General features: G+C 42.2%; 1 protein-coding gene across 11 annotated transcripts in view; it reads left to right on the top strand.

The window, feature by feature from the left end:
• CADPS2 (calcium dependent secretion activator 2) overlaps positions 1–22,986 on the top strand; it is a 616,089-nt gene that overhangs the window by 350,208 nt on the left and 242,895 nt on the right. For all 11 annotated transcript variants that reach the window (XM_075857164.1, XM_075857163.1, XM_075857166.1 and 8 more), the window contains exon 14: positions 5,152–5,253. In XM_075857164.1, the coding sequence (XP_075713279.1) occupies positions 5,152–5,253 (102 nt within the window). The remainder of the gene's footprint in view (positions 1–5,151; positions 5,254–22,986) is intronic.

Raw genomic sequence — 22,986 nt, 5'->3', positions numbered from 1 at the left:
ATGACGCTGGAGACACACACCCCAAAAATTGTTAAAAGGGTTCTCCCGGGTATGACGGTGCCATATATGTTGAAGGAAACTGCTGTTTGGGGACGCTGTAGGGTTCAGAGCCGAGGGAGCACCATTTGGCTTTTGGAGAGCGGATTTTGCTTGGTACTATATTTGTTTGAGTATTGCTGGTGTTTTATAATGTGGGGGTACATGTAAGCGGGGCGGAGTATATAAGGGGCATAGTCAGGTGGTATAAAAAAATAAAAATAATCCATAGATGTGTGTTACGCTGTGAAGCAATCCTTTCCGCACAGGCCAGTGTCGCACTGATAAATGGTGTCATTTCTTATTCCCCTTTTGGTCCACACTCCGCACCTTTTGTAGTTTGGGGAATTTTGCTGGGAAAGTGTTGTCCTGGTATAATACGGGCACCGTCGCTTCCAGCGGATATGTTTGGGCTCTCCCCTTCCTGGTTCCCTAATTTTAGGTCCTTCATAAATCGCCTCTTGAAACAGAAGAAATGTTCCCCTCGGGCACAACTGCATATTTTTTTATTTCCTGACTTATTGGAGCCATAACTAATTTTATTTTTCATAGACGTAGCGGTATGAGGGCTGGTTTGTTGCGGGACGAGCTGTAGTTATTATTGGTACCATTTTGGGGTACATGTGACTTTTTGATCACCTTTTATCCTATTTTTTGGGATGCCAGGTAAACAAAAAAACGCAATTCTGGCACAGCTTTTTTCGGTTTTTTTATACAGCGTTCACCATGCGTTATAAATTACATGTTAACTTTATTCTGTCGGTCAGTACGATTCTGGCGATACCTAATTTATAGCACTTTATGTTTTACAACTTTTTGCACAATAAAATTACTTTTGTAAAAAGAATGTATTTTTTCTGTCGCCAAGTTGTGAGGACCATAACTTTTTAATTTTTTTGTCGACGGAGGTGTATGAGGGCTGGTTTGTTGCGGGACGAGCTATAGTTTTTATAGGTACCATTTTTGGATGCGTGCGACTTTTTGATCACTTTTTATTCTAATATTTGTAGGGCAAAGTGACCAAAAAACAGAAACTCTGGTAAAGTTTTTTACGTTTTTTTTTTACGCTGTTCACCGCGTGCAATAAATAATATAATATTTTGGTACCTCAGGTCGTTACGGTCGTGGCGATACCAAATACATATGGTTTATTATTATTTTTCAATAATAAAGGACTTGATAAGAGTAAAAGGGGGATTGTGTTTTATTTGATTACTTGAAACTTTTATTGTTTTCAAACTTTTATTTTTTGCACTTTTTTTTACACTTTTTTATACTTTTTTTACACTTTTCTTCAAGTCCCACTAGGGGACTTGAAGGTCCAACGGTCAGATTTTTTTTTTTCTAATACATTGCACTACCTATGTAGTGCAATGTATTAGATCTGTCAGTCATTCACTGACAGCAAGCCGATCAGGCTTCGCCTCCCGGCGGGGCCTAAATCGGCTTCCGTAATGGCAGAGTAGGAGACCATTGTGTCTCCTGTTGCCATAACAGCAGTCGCCAGTCCCGATTGCCTCTCAGGGCTGGCGATCTGCTAGTAACCGCTACAATACAGCAATCGCTTTCGATTGCTGCATCGAAGGGGTTAATGGCAGGGATCGGAGCTAGCTCCGGTTCCCGCCGTTACAGGTGGATGTCAGCTGTACAGTACAGCTGACTTCCACCGCTGATGACGCCGGATCAGCTCCTGACCCGGCGCCATCTTGCCGGCAGCTACGGAAGCCGATAAGGCTCCGCCGCCGGGCGGATCTTGACCGGCTTCGGTGCTAGGCAGACCGGGAGGCCAGTATTAGGCCTCCGGTTGCCATTGCAGCCACCGGAACCCCGGTAATTTCATTGCTGGGGCTCCGATGAGCTGCAAACACCTTAAGTGCAGCGATCGCGTTTGAGCGCTGCACTTAAGGGGTTAATGGCGGGGATCGAAGCTAATTTCGGTCCCCGCCGTTACAGTCGGATGTCAGCTGTAAGATACAGCTGAGATCCGACGATGATGGCACCGACTCAGCTTCTGAGCCGGTGCCAAACATTTGACGTAAATGTACGGCATTTTGCGGGAAGTCAATGCTTTCCATGACGTACATTTACGTCAAATGTCGGGAAGGGGTTAAAGTTCTCTGTTTTGCCTCTTATTTATTGTTTGTGCCACTCTAAAAAAAATATTTTGCACCTTCAAAGTGGTAGACAAGTTGTGTAAATCAAATGACACAAACCAACCAATAATCATTTTAACTTAAGGTTGTGATGCAGCAAAAGAGGAAAATTACCAAGTGGGCGAATACTTTCGCAAGACACTGTATGTAGATAAAAAAAAAACACACTGCTGCTTTTTCCTTCCCCTCTTCTCTCTACATGTCTGTATGTCACTCCCATTGTAAGGCCTCATTTACACGAGCGTGTGCGTTTTGCGCGCGCAAAAAACGCTGCGTTTTGCGCGCGCAAAAGGCACTTGGCAGCTCCGTGTGTCATCCGTGTATGATGCGCGGCTGCGTGATTTTCGCGCAGCCGCCATCATAGAGATGAGGCTAGTCGACGCCCGTCACTGTCCAAGGTGCTGAAAGAGCTAACTGATCGGCAGTAACTCTTTCAGCACCCTCGACAGTGAATGCCGAACACAATATACACCAACCTGTGAATAAAAAAAGACTTTCATACTTACCAAGAACTTCCTGCTTCCCCCAGTCCGGGCTCCCGGCCGTTGCCTTGGTGACGCGTCCCACTCTTGTCATCCGGCCCCACCTCCCAGGATGACGCCGCAGTCCATGAGACCGCTGCAGCCTGTGATTGGCTGCAGCCTGTGCTTGGCCTGTGATTGGCTGCAGCTGTCACTTGGACTTAACTGTCATCCCGGGAGGTCGGACCGGAGTTATCGGTAAGTCAGAACTTTTTTTTTTTTTTACAGGTTCATGGATTTTCGGAGCGGAAGTCACTGTCCATGGTGCTGAACCAGTTTAACGCTTTCAGCACCGTGGACAGTGACTGTCTCCTGACGTCGCGTACCCGAACATTTTTTACCGGTTTCGGTCAAAACGAGTTTGGCCGAACCCGGTGAAGTTCGGTGCGCTCATCTCGAATTTGACACTCCGTTTGGATGTTTGTAACCAGAAAAGCACGTGGTGCTTTTCTGTTTACATTCAGGAGTTTGACAGCTCTTGCGTGATTTTCGCGCATACAACGCAGGACCGTCAGTGTGGCATGCGTTGTTTTCACGCACCCATTGAAGTCAATGGGTGCGTGTTTTGCGTGAAAAACGCAAGAATATAGAACATGTCGTGAGTTTTACGCAACGCACTCACGCAGCGCAAAATTCACGCATCGTCTAAACAGCCCCATAGACTATTATAGGTGCGTACGACACGCGTGAAAAGCACGCGCGTCGCACGCGCGTATAATACGCTCGTGTAAATGAGGCCTAACTCTGTGCATTCATTGCCTGCTTAGTAAAAATGGGGAAAGCATTCCTTCACTGCAAAAGGAACGCCAACATTCACCTTTGGATCTAGCAATGCAAACGTCTTGTCTTCGCATTTACATTCATTTTAGTAGACAAAAAAAAGTAATGCAGTGGAAAAGTGGAGGAGTTGCTCATGCCTACCAGTGAGGTTGCTGCATTGATTTTCAAAAGGGCCTCTGGAAAATGAGAGCTGGAATCTGATCGCTAAAGGCCACTAATCCTCTTTTGTTTTGTTACATGTTGCTTTATTATTGGTTTGGCCTATTCAGTGATTGTGTCCATAGACTCCAACTAGTAGCTTCTATTATGGTTTCCAAACAACAGCTGTCCTATAGTAGAAGTCAAAGTGCAAACTTCAGTCTAATTGAGAATTTGTGATTGGGTTTTAAAACCGTTCTGTCTAATTGTATAGATAACACAAGTGAAAAGTTTGCCAAAAAAATAACTGTTCAAGCTCTGTCTAGTTGCAATTGATTACCAGCACTCTGTACACAGGGAAAACAAATCTATAAATGATAATAGTGTTACTTAAGCAGATTTTAATCGTAAATTATTATTATATTGACTTTCACCAGTTGTACACCACCAACTAAATCATATTTAAATTGACAGGGAATTGGAAAAGATTAGTGTAGAAACTAAAAATTATTTTTTTATTATATTAATCTAAAATATCCCATAACACAAAGTAAAATATAGGTACTAGTTAGGTAATATTTTTACCCTAGAGGATCGAAAGGCTGGATGTCCCCTATTTATAAAGCAAGCCTAACTAATATAGCTTAAATATGTGTTTCATTCATGCACAATATTAATTAGTTGGTTATTGCCACATTATTGAGATTAGAATTTAGTCAAGGGCAAATATTGACTGTGGTGAACTGGTCATATATTTTTTTGTCTTGGACTTACACTCAGATATTATCTAAAGGCCCCTAGAAGTAGCCGACATGCACTTGGGGACATCCAGCCTTTAGATCCCCTAGGGTAAAGCTATTACCCAACTACTACCTATATTTTACTTTGTGTTATGGGATATTTTAGATTAATATAATAAGGCTATGTTCACACGGGGTGTTTTGCCGAGTTTTTTGACGCGGAAACCGCGTCGCAAAACTCGTCAGAAACGGCCCGAGAACGCCTCCCATTGATTTCAATGGGAGGCGTCGGCGTCTTTTTCCCGCGAGCAGTAAAACTGCCTCGCGGGAAAAAGAAGCAACATGCCCTATCTTCGGGCGCTTCCGCCTCTGACCTCCCATTGACTTCAATGGGAGGCAGGAGAAAGCGTATTTCTCGCTGTTTTATGCCCGCGGCGCTCAATGGCCGCGGGCGAAAAACAGCGCGATAATTTCCGCGAAAATCGGCGTGCAGGGAGAGGAATATCTGCCTCAAAGTTCCAAACGGAATTTTGAGGCAGATATTCCTCCCCCAAAATACTCCGTGTGAACATAGCCTAAAGTTAATATTTAGTCTATATACAATTACCTTTTTTCTTTTCAGTTTAAAAAGGAAAACAAATATGTAACATGTAAGCAAAATTACTATCCTATGTTGAATTAACTATTTGTACGCACAAGAAAAACTACTATTAATTTTAGCGTGGGTACTAGGTTATATTATAATCAAGTGTGCTTAATAATGGTTATTTTTTTTTTTTACAGGCCTGACGGAATTGGGACTGTTACAACTGAGGAGCGAGAACGGTTTGAAGAGATTAAAGTGCGGCTTGCTTTACTTTTAGAGAATCAGATAAGTCACTTTAGGTATTTTATCTTTCCAATATACTCTTAACAGTTAGCACATATTTAACATTTCTTTATTACCAATGCTACTTATTGACAGGTTCTTCATTTCTGTTTTAATAGCTTGGCAGTTCTAAATACACAATTCTGTTATAGAATGTCTGTATAGGGGTGCACTCTTGTAGGTGTTCTATTTAATGATCGCCCGCCTCATGACTGATGCACGTTAAATTATTCATCCAGTTAAAAATTACAGCAAACAAATAATGTAGAAAAAGGGTACACAACACTACTATTCCAGAATAGGTAGTTAAGGGGCTCCTAAGACAAATGTGATCAATATGAAAGGGGTAATCCCCTCTATTGAGACTGGGTTAGTAAAAATAAAATCCACGGTCCCTATATCTGCTCAAAACAATCTCTCGTGTCTGACCTGGTTGTCCCAATCTTCTCATAAAACATAATAAGGCTTTATTCAGACGAACGGGAAAAACGTCCGTGCAACGCGCGTGATTTGCACGCGCGTTGCACGGACCTATAGTAGTCTATGGGGCCGTGCAGACATGTCCGTGATTTTTACTCAGCGTGAGTCCGCTGAAAAAAGTCACGACATGTCCTATCTTTGTGCGCTGTTCGCGCATCACGCACCCATTGAGGTCAATGGGTGCGTGAAAACCACGCATGCTGCATGGAAGCACTTCCGTGCGAACAGCTTGATTCGCGCAACAGCTGTCAGAAGGATGAATGAAAACAGAAAAGCACCACATGCTTTTCTGTTTACAAACATCCAAATGGAGTGTCCTAATGATGGCGGCTGCGCGAAAAGCACGCAGCCTCGCATCATACAGGGCTGACACACGGAGCTGTTAAGTGGCTTTTGCGTAGGCAAAACGCCGCGTTTTTGCGTACGCAAAAACGCCACGCTCGTGTGGATCCAGCCTAAGACTAATACTTGTCTTAATGACATGTAAACTAAGCACAATGATATAGTTCTTACGTTCCGTTAAATTTCAAGATTGACTGCCTGGATTAGAACGATTAAAATATATGTTTAATAGATAAATTGTTAAAATGAGCTCTAATAGCCCTTAATACAATACAACAGGCTCAGACAAACGGTCAGTAATGGAGAAAGGTATAATGGTGTGGTGATATTGTTCCACCGCCAAAAAAAAACCTCTCCCCTTATGATATATTATACTGACACAACTCGCTGACTAATACAATCCAACGCGTTTCAGTGTCGCAGGTAAAAGTGACACATCATCAGGGATTATTGTTTCTTTAAATACATTTATTTTCTGCTGTTACTGCCGGTTCTACCTCCCGGCGCGTGTACGACTCTAATGCACTGGCCGCACACGCGCCGGCGAAGTTCCGGTCTTTTGACAGGCATGAGCCCTCCCACTCTGATGGCGTAGTTACGGCCCGGCGCCAACCCGCAGTAGACACGTCAATCATGACGTTGCAGGCTTAGCGCCGAGCCTCCTTTCTACCAGCCAATCAGAGTTAGCTTGGACACAAGCAGCGTCCCTAGTTACCTTGGAGACCTAAAAGCGGATGTTTACTATTACAGAGATATAATATCGTGGAGCAAGTGTATCTCAAAATGAAAGATACCAACACCACATCGCCTCTATTACAAATCAGATTTAAGGGGATAGTAGCTCACTAAGTAAATGGACATTACGGAGCTCGTTATAAAACGAACTTCAGAATGATGGTAAAATCGGCATTACAGCGTACATATGACGCAGGGAGAAAAATGTAACCCAGATCCTTCATATACACGCATATTAATCTAACATGCAGAAAACGGGATCATGGGTAAAGTCCCCCTGGGCCAAGCCACATTAGGTACGCTGTGTAAATATTGACATTACATTTAACCCATAGGTCAGATATTACAAACACAGAGTCCTATGATATAAGTCCATCTAGATTACAAGGCACTGGATAAGTAGCAGAACAAAGTCCAATACTGACACGCCATTCAGAGATATCAGAAAAAGTTATAAGGAATCTCCTATAGAAAACAGGCATAAGAAATCTGCTCATTAAGACCTAGGGGACTGATGGTCTGTAGACGGTAGATCCATTGTGCTTCTTTTTGCAGGATCCTCCTGTCCAGGTCACCGCCTCTCAATGTCTGTCTAATATATTCCACCCCTTGAAATTTGAGGCTTGAAGTGTCGCCTTTGTGGCACTCCCAGACATGACGAGACTCTGGGGTATCCTCTTTTCGCCTAACATCACCTATATGTTCCCTGATCCTCCTTCTGAATTCCCTTTTCGTTTTCCCTACTTATTGCAATTTACAACCGCAGGTGATCAGATAAACTATCCCCTTGGTTTTGCAATTAATATAGGATCTGTTTTCAAAGACCTTCCCTGTAATGGTGCTATTGAATTTACTGCTACAGAGTATGGACGCACACGCCTTACAGGACCCACATCTGTAACTTCCTTTCAGGCCACTATTTAACCAGGTACCAGATGGCTCCTGGGTACTCAAATGGCTGTGCACTAGCCGATATTTAACGTTACAGCCACGTCTATACGTAATCAAAGGAGACTCTCCTACCAAGCCCCCAATATCTGGGTCCGCTTGCAAAATTCCCCAGTAACGTTGTAGGATAGACTGAATCTCAACACTGGCAGAATCGAAAGTGCCAATGACCCTGACTAGGTCCTTCTCATCTTTCTTGGGTTTTGGGTTGAGTAAGCCATCCCGATTACTGCCTAGTGCATTCTGATAGGCTTCTTTCAAGACATGTCTCGGATATCCTCTTCACCTGAACCTATTTTCCAGTTCCCGTGCCGATATCTTAAAGTCGGATATAGTAGAGCAGTTTCGTTGTGCCCTCAATTATTGGCCCTTCGGAATCCCAGGTCTAAGACTTAATGGATGACAGCTTTCCCGTCTTAGGAGACTATTTGTGGCAGTAGTTTTTCTATACATGTTCGTTTGAATGGCTCCTGAGGGTGTCTTGTGAATCATAACGTCAAGGAATGTAATCTTATTCTCGTTAATTTGTGACGTAAAGAAAAGACCCAGATTGTTCACATTAAGGATCCCCACGAACTTCTCAAACTCAAATTCCATAATATCAGAATGTCATCTATGAATCTAATCCATAAAAGGATGCAGGAAGTCCATTGTTCCATTAATTCATTGAAAACACATTCTTTTTCCCACCAGCCCAGATATAGGTTGGCATAAGTGGGGGCACATGGACTCCCCATAGCAACCCCCTTGAGCTGGTGGTAGATCTTCTGATCGAAAAGAAAGAAGTTGCGCTCCAATATAAATCTTAATAGAGAGATAACAAATTAATTATGGGCCTGAAACTGTGTGCCTTTACCTTTAAGGAAATAATCAATGGCTGTGCATCCCTGATCATGAGGAATGGAGCTATACAATGCCTCGACATCCAATGAAGCAAGAAACACATCATGATCAAGGCGGATGCCTTCCAGTTTTCTCAGGGCATCCATAGTGTCCCTGACATAGGAAGAGAGTGACACTACGAAGGGTCTGAGGATCTGATCCAAATACAAACTGGCATTTTGCGACAGACTGTCTATCCCAGATACAATCGGGCGATCTTTTAATGGGGTCGTCCCTTTATGAATTTTGGGTAAACTATAGAACGTTGCGACCTGAGGGAAGTCAATCAGCATAAATTTCAGTTCTTTCTCGCTGATAAGGTTGAGGACTTTAGCTGGACCCAAAATACACTTCAACTGATTTTTAAAAATCCTTGTGGGGTCAGACCCTAACACTCTGTAACATTGTTGATCACGCAGTATACAGAGACACATTTTCTTGTATATGCTACGATCCATGACCACGATATTACCCCCTTTGTCGGAAGGCTTAATAATAATCGTGTCATCAGTTTCCAGGGATCGTAAGCCTGCCATTTCTTCCTTGGTTGTATTGAAATGACCATGCTTAAAGTCATCGAGTGATTTAAGTTGGTCTTCAACAACCTTTACAAAAACGTCTATGGGGGCATTGTCATTAGGAGTTGCAAATTTGGTGGAAGGAGCCCTTAGGTCTGTAAACGGACCCTTGCCTATCTCTCTTTGACCTTCCTCCCATAGTCCCTCCAACAATCTGAGATCTGGCAAATCGTCCTCCAGTATACCCAATTCTAGACATTTCCGTCGATCGTGCATCTTGAAAAATGTCTTCCATTTTAATTTCCGGGCAAATAAATGAAGATCCTTAATCCAGGTAAACAAATTAAACCTATTGGTAGGGACGAATGACAAACCCCTTCTAAGGATACCACTTTCCTCACTTGTTAAAATTCATGAGGATAAATTAATAACCTAGGACTCATCCTCGTCAGACCTGGACCTATAACCTACATGTCCCTCCTGTCTCTCAAAAGGTAGTCCGAGATGGGATGGCTTTTGGCTAAAAAACCTTTTCCTCTCCCTCTTCCTCTCAGATTAGCACAGGTGGGATAACGGCTCTGGTCCATCCCTCCCCGTTGTCACCCGTTTTCTATAGGAGATTTCCTTATAACTTTTTTTGATATCTCTGAATGGCGACGTGTCAGTATTGGACTTTGTTCTGCTACTTATCCAGTGTCTTGTAATCTAGATGGACTTATATCATAGGACTAAACACAAGAAATGGTTATAAACCATACCTAATAGAAATCCCAAAATATGCAATCCATATATAGCACGGTGCCGTTTCGGAGAGCAACAATTCAAAAAGAAAAAAAAAAATATATATATTTTCCAAAACATACCAGGCACTCTTTGGGATAAGAATAATTTTATATAAATTTTTATTAAATTCCATATAAAAATATATTTTAAAGATTTTTTATATATAAATATATCTCTTTCCTCTTTTATCCATAATACAAAGATTTTTTATAGGAAAAGAAAAGGGTTTGAGAAAACACATTTGTTTCAAACTAGATGTACATAATTTAAAAAAATGTCTCCTGGCCAGGATACCAACACAGACTTTTATAACATTACTGCCATTAATTTATCCCCCTCTAAACACAATGACATGTCATGATGAGATATCTAGGTAATAGGTGTTCTATACATAAGCCAAAATCAGACCCATATAAGAGATTAGCTATAAGAACCGGTTCTGAAGATTTAATTTATCCAGACACCATTGGTCTCCGTTCACACTTGCGCTTTTTTCTTTTTACTCCTTCTTTTCTAATTTTGGTCCGAAACCAACAGAAACAGTTCCTCTTGTGTGATAGCAATGCAATTGTATATAAGGAGTTAAATATTCATCTTTAAATCTTCCTATACTCGGGGGCAGCCGAGGTTTCACCCAAAGGTGAGCAAATTTAAGCAATGGAGCACGCTCCTACATTTAAGAGTCGGAATCCTGCTATGCTGGTATCCACGTTAAATTTTTATTCAGACACCATTGGTCTCAGTTCACACTTGCAGTTTTTGCTTTTTCCTCCTTCTTTTAGAATTTTGGTCCGAAACCAACAGGAGCAGTTCCTCTTATATAATAGCCATGCAAATATAGATAAAGAGTTGAATACTCATCTTTATGTTGATCTCGCAACTCAAGGTGGACTGAAAGTTCACTCTTTTTCACTATGTTCCTCCTCCTGGAGCAATTGTAGAGTTAAGGCAGATTTTAAAAAAATATATCAATCGCGTTTTTCACCCCTTCAATCTCATCATTGGCAGATCACAATTCCCACATGGAAGGTTCTCCTTATATCCACTCCATCCACGGTCAATCCTTATGTTGAATAGCTTGGATCTTCCTATACTCGGGGGCAGCCGAGGTTTCACCCAAGGTGAGCAAATTATAGCAATGGAACACACTCCTCATTGGAGAGTCGGTATCGTAATATGCTGGTATCCACGTTCGTTTTTTCTGGCAACACTGGAGACTGCAAGACGAGGCAAGGTTGACGTCACTACCTGCCAGGTGTAGACTAATTGATCAGCTGACATGTTTCATCCCGAACCGGGATTTCCTCAGAGCCGGGATGAAACATGTCAGCTGATCAATTAGTCTACACCTGGCAGGTAGTGACGTCAACCTTGCCTCGTCTTGCAGTCTCCAGTGTTGCCAGAAAAAACGAACGTGGATACCAGCATATTACGATACCGACTCTCCAATGAGGAGTGTGTTCCATTGCTATAATTTGCTCACCTTGGGTGAAACCTCGGCTGCCCCCGAGTATAGGAAGATCCAAGCTATTCAACATAAGGATTGACCGTGGATGGAGTGGATATAAGGAGAACCTTCCATGTGGGAATTGTGATCTGCCAATGATGAGATTGAAGGGGTGAAAAACGCGATTGATATATTTTTTTAAAATCTGCCTTAACTCTACAATTGCTCCAGGAGGAGGAACATAGTGAAAAAGAGTGAACTTTCAGTCCACCTTGAGTTGCGAGATCAACATAAAGATGAGTATTCAACTCTTTATCTATATTTGCATGGCTATTATATAAGAGGAACTGCTCCTGTTGGTTTCGGACCAAAATTCTAAAAGAAGGAGGAAAAAGCAAAAACTGCAAGTGTGAACTGAGACCAATGGTGTATGAATAAAAATTTAACGTGGATACCAGCATAGCAGGATTCCGACTCTTAAATGTAGGAGCGTGCTCCATTGCTTAAATTTGCTCACCTTTGGGTGAAACCTCGGCTGCCCCCGAGTATAGGAAGATTTAAAGATGAATATTTAACTCCTTATATACAATTGCATTGCTATCACACAAGAGGAACTGTTTCTGTTGGTTTCGGACCAAAATTAGAAAAGAAGGAGTAAAAAGAAAAAAGCGCAAGTGTGAACGGAGACCAATGGTGTCTGGATAAATTAAATCTTCAGAACCGGTTCTTATAGCTAATCTCTTATATGGGTCTGATTTTGGCTTATGTATAGAACACCTATTACCTAGATATCTCATCATGACATGTCATTGTGTTTAGAGGGGGATAAATTAATGGCAGTAATGTTATAAAAGTCTGTGTTGGTATCCTGGCCAGGAGACATTTTTTTAAATTATGTACATCTAGTTTGAAACAAATGTGTTTTCTCAAACCCTTTTCTTTTCCTATAAAAAATCTTTGTATTATGGATAAAAGAGGAAAGAGATATATTTATATATAAAAAATCTTTAAAATATATTTTTATATGGAATTTAATAAAAATTTATATAAAATTATTCTTATCCCAAAGAGTGCCTGGTATGTTTTGGAAAATATATTTTTTTTTTTTTCTTTTTGAATTATATCATAGGACTCTGTGTTTGTAATATCTGACCTATGGGTTAAATGTAATGTCAATATTTACACAGCATATCTAATGTGGCTTGGCCCAGGGGGACTTTACCCATGATCCCGTTTTCTGCATGTTAGATTATAGGAAGGATCTGGGTTACATTTTTCTCCCTGGGTCATATGTACGCTGTAATGCCGATTTTACCATCATTCTGAAGTTCGTTTTATAACGAGCTCCGTAATCTCCATTTACTTAGTGAGCTATTATCCCCCTTAAATCTGATTTGTAATAGAGGTGATGTGGTGTTGGTATCTTTCATTCTGAGATACACTTGCTCCACGATATTATATCTCTGTAATAGTAAACATCCGCTTTTAGGTCTCCAAGGTAACTAGGGACGCTGCTAGTGTCCAAGCTAACTCTGATTGGCTGGTAGAAAGGAGGCTCGGCGCTAAGCCTGCAACGTCATGATTGACGTGTCTACTGCGGCTTGGCGCCGGGCCGTAACTACGCTATCAGAGTGGGAGGGCTCATGCCTGTCAAAAGACCGGAACTTCGCCGGCGCGTGTGCGGCCAGTGCATTAGAGCCGTACACGCGCCGGGAGGTAGAACCGGCACACAATTGTGCCAACCGGCAGTAACAGCAGAAAATAAATGTATTTAAAGAAACGATAATCCCTGATGATGTGTCACTTTTACCTGTGACACTGAAACGTGTTGGATTGTATTAGTCAGCGAGTTGTGTCAGTATAATATATCATAAGGGGAGAGTTTTTTTTTGGCGGTGGAACAATATCACCACACCATTATACCTTTCTCCATTACTGACCGTTTGTCTGAGCCTGTTGTATTGTATTAAGGGCTATTAGAGCTCATTTTAGCAATTTATCTATTAAACATATATTTTAATCGTTCTAATCCAGGCAGTCAATCTTAATGACATGAAAAGAGAGAGAGGAGGAATCTAAAATTTATAGGGATCTGAAGTTCTCCATAGGAGGGAAGTTCTGACTTCACATCTCCTTCCATGTAGTTAAATGGGAGGCTGAGACAAAATCGGACAAAAATAACAGCTAATGTCTTAATGTCTTTCCTACCAAGAAGGTGATAAGGTTTGGCAACCCAGTATAAACATTGGGTTATGGAAAACGGGAAGTAAAAACGATTGATCAGACTACAATTTATATTGGAGGTGAAGGAGATGCCAAAGTTGCAAGCTGTGACAAGTAAATAATTAAACCGAGAAAGAAAACCTATTGTTTAAAGGTCATAGAACTTGCAATATATGCTAACTAGCATATGGGAACCCACATAAGACAAGTGTACCAAAAAACTTCCCTTAGATGCTATAATAAGACTATATCCATCCTTGTATGGAAAAATACAAAAATCTTTATTGAAGACCTACAAACAGTCGTACATACTGTTTAAAAAACACACCCATAAAAACAAATGTACAATTAGTACATGCAAAGACAGTGTATATTATGAGGCAAGGGCAAAGTTCGGTGATAGCACAAGTTAATTTCAATAGATACAAATCATACTATATATACATATCAACTTCATTCACAATAATGATTTCCATGCTAGGACCATGGTCTACACCAGGGGTCTCAAACTCGGCCGGGTAAGTGGGCCACATGTAGAAAAAATGCGAAGTTGACGGGCCGCATTACTTTCAAATTTGATACATTACAAAATTATTGTTAATTAATTAGTTATTTGAACTACTATAACACTATATTACTATAATACTATATTACTATTATAATAGCGCTAGGTTTAAACTTACCGGAAATTTGCGAGATTTCTCCACGTGCTTATTTCAACAATCCACTTTTACAGTTTAAGTGTCGCTAAATGCAGTCCAGCAGCTCAGTTGGCAGCGTTTGGCAGACACACAAATGTCAAAATTAGGCAGCCCATTTTTAGATCGTGCCACAGAGCCCTCTTTAGATCGTGCCACAGTGCCCTCTGTAGATACTGCCGCGGTTCCCACTGTAGATAATGCCACGGTGCCCTCTGTAGATAATGCCACCATGCCCTCTGTAGATGCTGCCACCGTGCTCTCTGTAGATGCTGCCACCGTGCCCTCTGTAGATAATGCCACCGTGCCCTCTGTAGATAATGCCACCGTGCCCTCTGTAGATAATGCCACCGTGCCCTCTGTAGATAATGCCACCGTGCCCTCTGTAGATAATGCCACAGTGCCATCTGTAGATAATACCACAGTGCCCTCTGTAGATAATGCCAAAGTGCCCTTCTGTAGATAATGCCACAGTGCCCTCTGTAGATAATGCCACAGTGCCCTCTGTAGATAATGCCACAGTGCCCTCTGTAGATAATGCCACAGTGCCCTCTGTAGATAATGCCACAGTGCCCTCTGTAGATAATGCCACAGTGCCCTCTGTAGATAATGCCACAGTGCCCTCTGTAGATGCTGCCACAGTGCCCTCTGTAGATGCTGCCACAGTGCCCTCTGTAGATGCTGCCACAGTGCCCTCTGTAGATGCTGCCACAGTGCCCTCTGTAGATGCTGCCACAGTGCCCTCTGTAGATGCTGCCACAGTGCCCTCTGTAGATGCTGCCACAGTGCCCTCTGTAGATGCTGCCACAGTGCCCTCTGTAGATGCTGCCACAGTGCCCTCTGTAGATGCTGCCACAGTGCCCTCTGTAGATGCTGCCACAGTGCCCTCTGTAGATGCTGCCACAGTGCCCTCTGTAGATGCTGCCACAGTGCCCTCTGTAGATGCTGCCACAGTGCCCTCTGTAGATGCTGCCACAGTGCCCTCTGTAGATGATGCCACAGTGCCCTCTGTAGATGCTGCCACAGTGCCCTCTGTAGATGCTGCCACACACACCCCTTGTAGATTATACCACAGTCACCCCCAGTAGATAGCTCCATTGGGGCGCCCTCTAGGAGTGGAAGCCACAGCCAGAGCGTTGCCGACGCTTTGGCCAGGGATTCCTCTGCTGGAGGAGCCCCTAATGTCACTGTTCATACACAGTGACGTCAAGGGATCCTCCTGGACCAGAATGTGACAACCCCAGAGCCGGTGTCCCAGAGCGGAGCACTAGTATAGGCTCTGCTCTTGAAATCTGAGGAAGCAACTGACATATATGGACAGTGATGTCAGGGGCTTGCCCAGAGCTGGAGTCCCGGAGCAGAGCCGCTTCTAGCACTCTGCCTTGGATTCCAGCTCTGCTCCTGACATCACTGTTCATATATGGACAGAGATGCCAGGGGCAACTCCAGAGCTGGAGTCCCGGGCAGAGCGCTACTAGCACACCTACTGGAACTCCAGCTGTTCTCCTGACATCACTGTCCAGCTCTGGGGAAGCCCTAGACATCGCTGTCCATATGTGGACAGCGATGTCAGGGGATTTCAGAGTCCTGGAGCAGAGCCTATGCTAGCGCTCTGCCCGGGACTCCGCACTGGGGAAGACCCTGACAAAAACTGTCCATATATGGACAGCGATGTCAGGGAATTCCACAGAGTCCCGGAGCAGAGCCTATGCTAGCGCTCTGCTTGGGACTCCGCTCTGCGTAAGACCCTGACATCGCATGTCCATTCACGAGTACCAGATCAGAGCCGATACTAGCGACTCCGTGTCCCGCGGGCCGCAGATGACAGCCTCAGATGACAGCCGTGGGCCGCGTGCTTGAGACCTCTGGTCTACACCAAGACAGCGGCAATACAATATAAATCAAAGGACCAAGCCAGGTGCGAAATGTGCGTTGGGGTGCTGGACAGTGTATTGGCAGTAGATATGGCTTATAGTGGGTGAAGTATTATGTGCTATATGGTCCTTTTGGTTCTTTAAAATATATATTGTATTGACACTGTCTTGGTGTAGACCATGGTCCTAGTATGTACGACTGTTTGTATGTCTTCAATAAAGATTTTCGTATTTTTCTATACAAGGATGGATATATTCTTATTATATCATCTAAGGGAAGTTTTTTTGGTACATGTGACAAGTAAATGGTGATATTAACCCCTTCCCGACATTTGCCGTACATGTACGTCATGGAAAGCATTGACTTCCCGCATCTTGCCGTACATGTACGCCGAATGTTTGGGACCGGCTCAGAAGCTGAGCCGGTGCCATCATTACCGGATCTCAGCTGTATCTTACAGCTGACATCCGGCTGTAACGGCGGGGACCGAAATTAGCTTCGATCCCCGCCATTAACCCCTTAAGTGCAGCGCTCAAACGCGATCGCTGCACTTAAGGTGTTTGCAGCTCATCGGAACCCCAGTAATGAAATTGCCGGGGTTCCGGTGGCTACAATGGCAACCGGAGGCCTAATACTGGCCTCCCGGTCTGCCTAGCACCGAAGCCGGTCAAGATCCGCCCGGCGGCGGAGCCTGATCGGCTTCCGTAGCTGCCGGCAAGATGGCGCCGGGTCAGGAGCTGATCCGGCGTCATCAGCGGTGGAAGTCAGCTGTACTGTACAGCTGACATCCACCTGTAACGGCAGGAACCGGAGCTAGCTCCGATCCCTGCCATTAACCCCTTCGATGCAGCAATCGAAAGCGATTGCTGCATCGTAGCGGTTACTAGCAGATCGCCAGCCCTGACAGGCAATCGGGACTGGCGACTGCTGTTATGGCAACAGGAGACACAATGGTCTCCTGCTCTGCCATTACGGAAGCCGATTTAGGCCCCGCCGGGAGGCGAAGCCTAATCGGCTTGCTGTCAGTGAATGACTGACAGATCTGATACATTGCACTACATAGGTAGTGCAATGTATTAGAAAAAAAAAAATCTGACCGTTGGACCTTCAAGTCCCCTAGTGGGACTTGAAGAAAAGTGTAACAAAAGTATAAAAAAGTGTAAAAAAAAGTGCAAAAAATAAAAGTTTGAAAACAGTAAAAGTTTCAAGTAATCAAATAAAACACAATCCCCCTTTTACTCTTATCAAGTCCTTTATTATTGAAAAATAATAATAAACCATATGTATTTGGTATCGCCACGACCGTAACGACCGGAGGTATCAAAATATTATATTATTTATTGCACGCGGTGAACAGCGTAAAAAAAAACCGTAAAAAACGTTACCAGAGTTTCTGTTTTTTGGTCACTTTGCCCTACAAATATTAGAATAAAAAGTGATCAAAAAGTCGCACGTATCCAAAAATGGTACCTATAAAAACTATAGCTCGTCCCGCAACAAACCAGCCCTCATACACCTCCGTCGACAAAAAAATTAAAAAGTTATGGTTCTCACAACTTGGCGACAGAAAAAATACATTCTTTTTACAAAAGTAATTTTATTGTGCAAAAAGTTGTAAAACATAAAAAAGTGCTATAAATTAGGTATCGCCAGAATCGTACTGACGCACAGAATAAAGTTAACATGTAATTTATAACGCATGGTGAACGCTGTATAAAAAAAACGAAAAAAGCTGTGCCAGAATTGCGTTTTTTTGTTTACCTGGCATCCCAAAAAATAGGATAAAAGGTGATCAAAAAGTCGCATGTACCCCAAAATGGTACCAATAATAACTACAGCTCGTCCCGCAACAAACCAGCCCTCATACCGCTACGTCTATGAAAAATAAAATTAGTTATGGCTCCAATAAGTCAGGAAATAAAAAAATATGCAGTTGTGCCCGAGGGGAACATTTCTTCTGTTTGAAGAGGCGATTTATCAAGGACCTAAAATTAGGGAACCAGGAAAGGGAGGGCCCAAACATATCCGCTGGAAGCGACGGTGCCCGTATTATACCAGGAGAACACTTCCTAGCAAAATTCCCCAAACTACAAAGGCGCGGAGTGTGGACCAAAAGGGGGATAATAAAGGACGCCATATATCAGTGCGACACCGGCCTGTGCAGAAAGGATTGCTTCACAGCGTAACACACATCTATGGATTATTTTTTTGTTTTTTTTTACCCCATTATTATACCACCTGACTATGCCCCTTATATACTCCGCCCGGCTTACATATGCCCTACATTATAAACGGAAACACCAGTAAGACTCCAAACAAAACTACTACCAAGCAAAATCCACGCTCCAAAAGCCAAATGGCATTTCCTCCCATCTGAACCCTACAGTGTGCCCAAACAGCAGTTTCCTTCCACATATATGGCACCGTCATACCCGGGAGAACCCTTTTAGCAATTTTTGAGGTGTGTGTTTCCTGTGGCATAAGCTGGGCACGACATATTTGCCACTGAATGGCATATCTAGGGAAAAATATAAATTTTTAATTTGCACCATCCACAGCGCATTCATTTATGGAAAAGACCTGTGGGGTGAAAATGCTCACTACACCCCTTAATAAATGCCTTGAGGGGTGCAGTTTCCATAATGGGGTCACTTCCCAGGGGTTTATTTTTATTATTTCATATCTGAGCCTCTGCAGTTGTGAACCAATACTTTGTAAATCGCCAAATTAGGCCTCAATTTTACATGGTACGCTTTCACTCCTGAGCCTGGTCGACTGTCCAGGCAAGAGATTAGGGCCACATGTAGGGTGTTTCTAAAACCAGGAAACCCAGCATAATAATTAGAGAGCTGTCTTGTTATGGTGGCACAAGCTGGGCACCACATATTGGCATATCTATGGAAAAAAATCCCATTTTCACTCTGCAACATCGAGTTCACACTAATTTCTACAAAACACCTGCAGGGTTAACATGCTCACTACACCCCTAGGTAAATGCATTGAGGGGTGTAGTTTCCAAAATTGGTTCACTTCTGGGGGGTTTCCACAGTTTTGGGCCCACAGGCGCCCAGAAACCAATCCAGCAACATCTGCACTCCAAATGGCGGTCCTTCCCTTCTGAGCCCTGCGGTGTGCCCAAACAGCAGTTTATGACCACATATGGGGTATCGCCGTACTCGGTAGAAATTGCTTTACAAATGTTGGGTTCTTTTTTTTCCTTTATTTGTTGCGAAAATGAAAAAATTTGCGCTAAAGCTACGTCTTATTGAAGAAAAAGGATTGTTTTTATTTTCACTGCCCAATTCTAATAAATTCTATGAAACATCTGTGGGGTTAAAATGCTCACTACGCCCCTAGATGAATTCCTCAAGAGGTGTAGTTTCCTAAATGGTGTCACTTTTTGGGCGTTTTCATTGTTTTTTCCCCTCAGGGGCTTTGCAAATGTGATATGGCCGCCGCAAACCATTCCTTCTCAATGTGATCTCCAAAAGCCAAATAGCGCTCTTTCCCTTCTAAGCCAAGCCGTGTCTCCAAACAGCCGTTTATTACCACATGTGGGGCATTGTTTTACTCGGGAGAAATTGCTTTACAAATTTTGTGGTGCTTTTTCTCCTTCAGTCCTTGTGGAAATGAGTAAAAATAAGCTAAACCTACATTTTCTTTGAAAAAATTTTGATTTTTATTTTCAGGGCCTACTTCCAATAATTTCTGCAAAAAACCTGTGGGGTCAAATCGCTCACTATACCCCTAGATAATTTCCTCAATGGGTGTAGTCTCCAAAATGGGGTCACTTGTGGGGGGTTTCCACTGTTTTGTCTCCTCAGGGACTTCGTAAATGTGACATGGCCTCCGCAAACCATTCCTGCTAAACTTGAGCTCCAAAAGCCAAATAGCGCTCTTTCCCTTCTAAGCCCTGCCGTGTGTCCAAACAGCCATTTATTACCACATGTGGGGTATTGTTTTACTCGGGAGAGATTGGTTTACAAATTTTACGGTGCTTTTTCTCCTTTAGTCCTTGTGGAAATGAGAAAAAAAATCGCTAAACCTACATTTTCTTTGAAGAAATGTTGATTTCAATTTTCACGGCCTACTTCCAATAATTTCTGTAAAAAACCTGTGCGGTCAAAATGCTCACTATACCCCTAGATAATTTCCGTGAAGTGTGTCGTTTCCCAAATGGGGTCACTTTTGGGGGATTTTGACTGTTTTGGCACCGCAAGAGCCCTTCAAACCTGACATGGTGCCTAAAATATATTCTAACAAAAATAAGGCCCCAAAATCCTCTAGGTGCGCCTTTGCTTGTGAGGCCGGTGCTTCAGTCCAGTAGCACGCTACGGCCACATGTGGGATATTTCCTAAAACTGCAGAAACTGGGCAACAAATATTGAGTTGCATTTCTCTGGTAAAACCTTCTGTGTTATAAAAAAAATTGTACTAAAAATTTATTTCTGCAAAAAAATATGAAATTTGTAAATTTCACCTCTACTTTGCTTTAATTCCTGTGACATGTGTAAAGGGTTAAGACATTTTCTAAATGTTGTTTTGAATACTTTGAGGGGTGACGTTTTTAAAATGGGGTGACTTTTTGGGGGTTTCTAATATATAAGGCCCTCAAAGCCACTTCACAACTGAACTGGCCCCTGTAAAAATAGCCTTTTGAAATTTTCTTGAAAATGTGAGAAATTGCTGCTAAAGTTCTAAGCCTTGTAACTTCCTAGAAAAATAAAAGGATGTTCAAAAAACGATGCCAATCTAAAGTAGACATATGGGGGATGTTAATTAGCAACAATTTTGTGTGGTATAACTGCCTGTCTTACAAGCAGATACATTTAAATTGAGAAAAATGTTAATTTTTGCAATTTTTCGCTAAATTTTGGTGTTTTTCACAATTAAATACTGAACATAACGAGCAAATTTTGCCAGTAACTTAAAGTCCAATGTGTCACGAGAAAACAATCTCAGAATCGCTTGGATAGGTGAAAGCATTCCAGAGTTATTACCACATAAAGTGACACATGTCAGATTTGAAAAATGAGGCTCGGTCAGGAAGGTCAAAAGTGGCTAAAGAGGGAAGGGGTTAAAGCAGACAACTGAAAGTAATTGACACACAGCCCACATTAACTATTGAAACCTGTGCATCTTCTAAGTGAACCCACCATTGAGTGGTCAGGGTGGGGAGACTAGTGTAAGCTGATCAATCTGCGTTGCTTAGTAATAATGAGCGAAGTGTGGGACTGACGGAATCCCCCTAGGGTTTTGTGTAAACACATGAATTTTTGAACTATTCTTGCTCTATTATTGTTCCAAATATATTGCATGACAGATGTTTTGAAAAGCTTCAAGGTCCTTTTGCGGTACCAGAATAAGGAGGGTAGGAAATAGATGCAAGAGACCGGATAAAATTACCATTTTGATGGAGTGGGCACTACCCACACAAGAGCATGTCAGTGAAGACCATTTCTGCATATTTAATCTGATTTTTCAAAATGAAGGAGTGTCATTCCAATTATAGAGTAACTGTCTGGAGGTTGTAAGATTAATACCCAAATAAGTAGGATAGTGTTGCTTGGGGTAAACTGAAATCGTAAAAGAATATGTGCTCGCTCACATTGGGGTTTGTGAATAAATAGGGCCTGTTGTATTTTTAAAAAATTTATCATTCTATTCTAAAAATATATTGAAATTAGTATTTTTTATATTTACATTCTAACATATGTACGGATGTAGCCATCTTTAACTTGATTCTGATAACTTGCTGCAGCGTGATATCACACAACAAAAGCCATTGAAATGTCATTGAAAAAGTCAAGATAAGAGATCTAGCCATTGTTTATTTAATGCGTTATAAGTCAAGATAAAGACGGCTACATCTGTAGTTTTATTCAATTCTAACGTTTCTACTTTATTACTTTCTAATTAGTGGCTACTGTGAAGAATTGGTATACTATGTGTAGTCCTTAAAGAGACAACACTCTGCAAAAAGTGTGCTGCATTATTAACATCTAATGTGATCCTAATGACACTTTAGGCTTGCCCAGTGGGACATCTTTATCCTGAGTTTTCTGGGTAATCCTGGATCCATAACAATAATTTATAAACCGGGTGGCATGGTAGTTAAGGTGGAAATTCTTTGAAAAATAATTATTATACTAAGAGTTAATGAAAATTAAGAGCTTTTTTGTGTGGGTAATAATCATGGATTACAGCTATTGCTAATTCAGTCTTTGTTGCCAATTAAGACATGTGAATTGTGTAAACACTAATGAAGTTAAGCTTTTCATTAAGGTGCATTTTCGTTAGAGGGCTAACATTTTTGTGTTCATTTACGTTTCTAAGCTTTATATCACAAGAAATCAATGGCCATAAAAAGAAATTGGTACATGACCTGAAGACTCTGTTCAGCTTTATGAAGCTGTGATGTGACATACATATTTCCATGTTTATGGTGTCAAACTAACTTTGCTCGGACCTTCCAGGCATTCAGCATCCTGCCCGTTATGAGAGTTGATGTGTGTAAAGCATACTGATTGGTCCGTGAACTTTTTTCTGTATCCTTGAAAACCTGTGTGAAGACGAATAACCGAACAATAGCAATTGGGCTGATTTTTAAGGCATTGCATGATTAACCTTTTGAATATGTAGCCAATTTCAACCTATAAAGGGTTTTCCCACTTCTAACATTTATCACCTATCAATAGAGTAGGTGCAAAATGTTAGATTGGTGGTGTCCGATTGCTAGGACCTCCAATGATCACGAGAACGGGTATCTCACATGCCATATGATCAGGCCAGGAGGAGATGAATAGGATAGAGGCTGCA

This window comes from Rhinoderma darwinii, chromosome 3 (genome assembly GCF_050947455.1).
Source record: "Rhinoderma darwinii isolate aRhiDar2 chromosome 3, aRhiDar2.hap1, whole genome shotgun sequence".
Taxonomy (NCBI): domain Eukaryota; kingdom Metazoa; phylum Chordata; class Amphibia; order Anura; family Rhinodermatidae; genus Rhinoderma; species Rhinoderma darwinii.
This window is presented reverse-complemented; position numbering and strand designations above follow the sequence as displayed.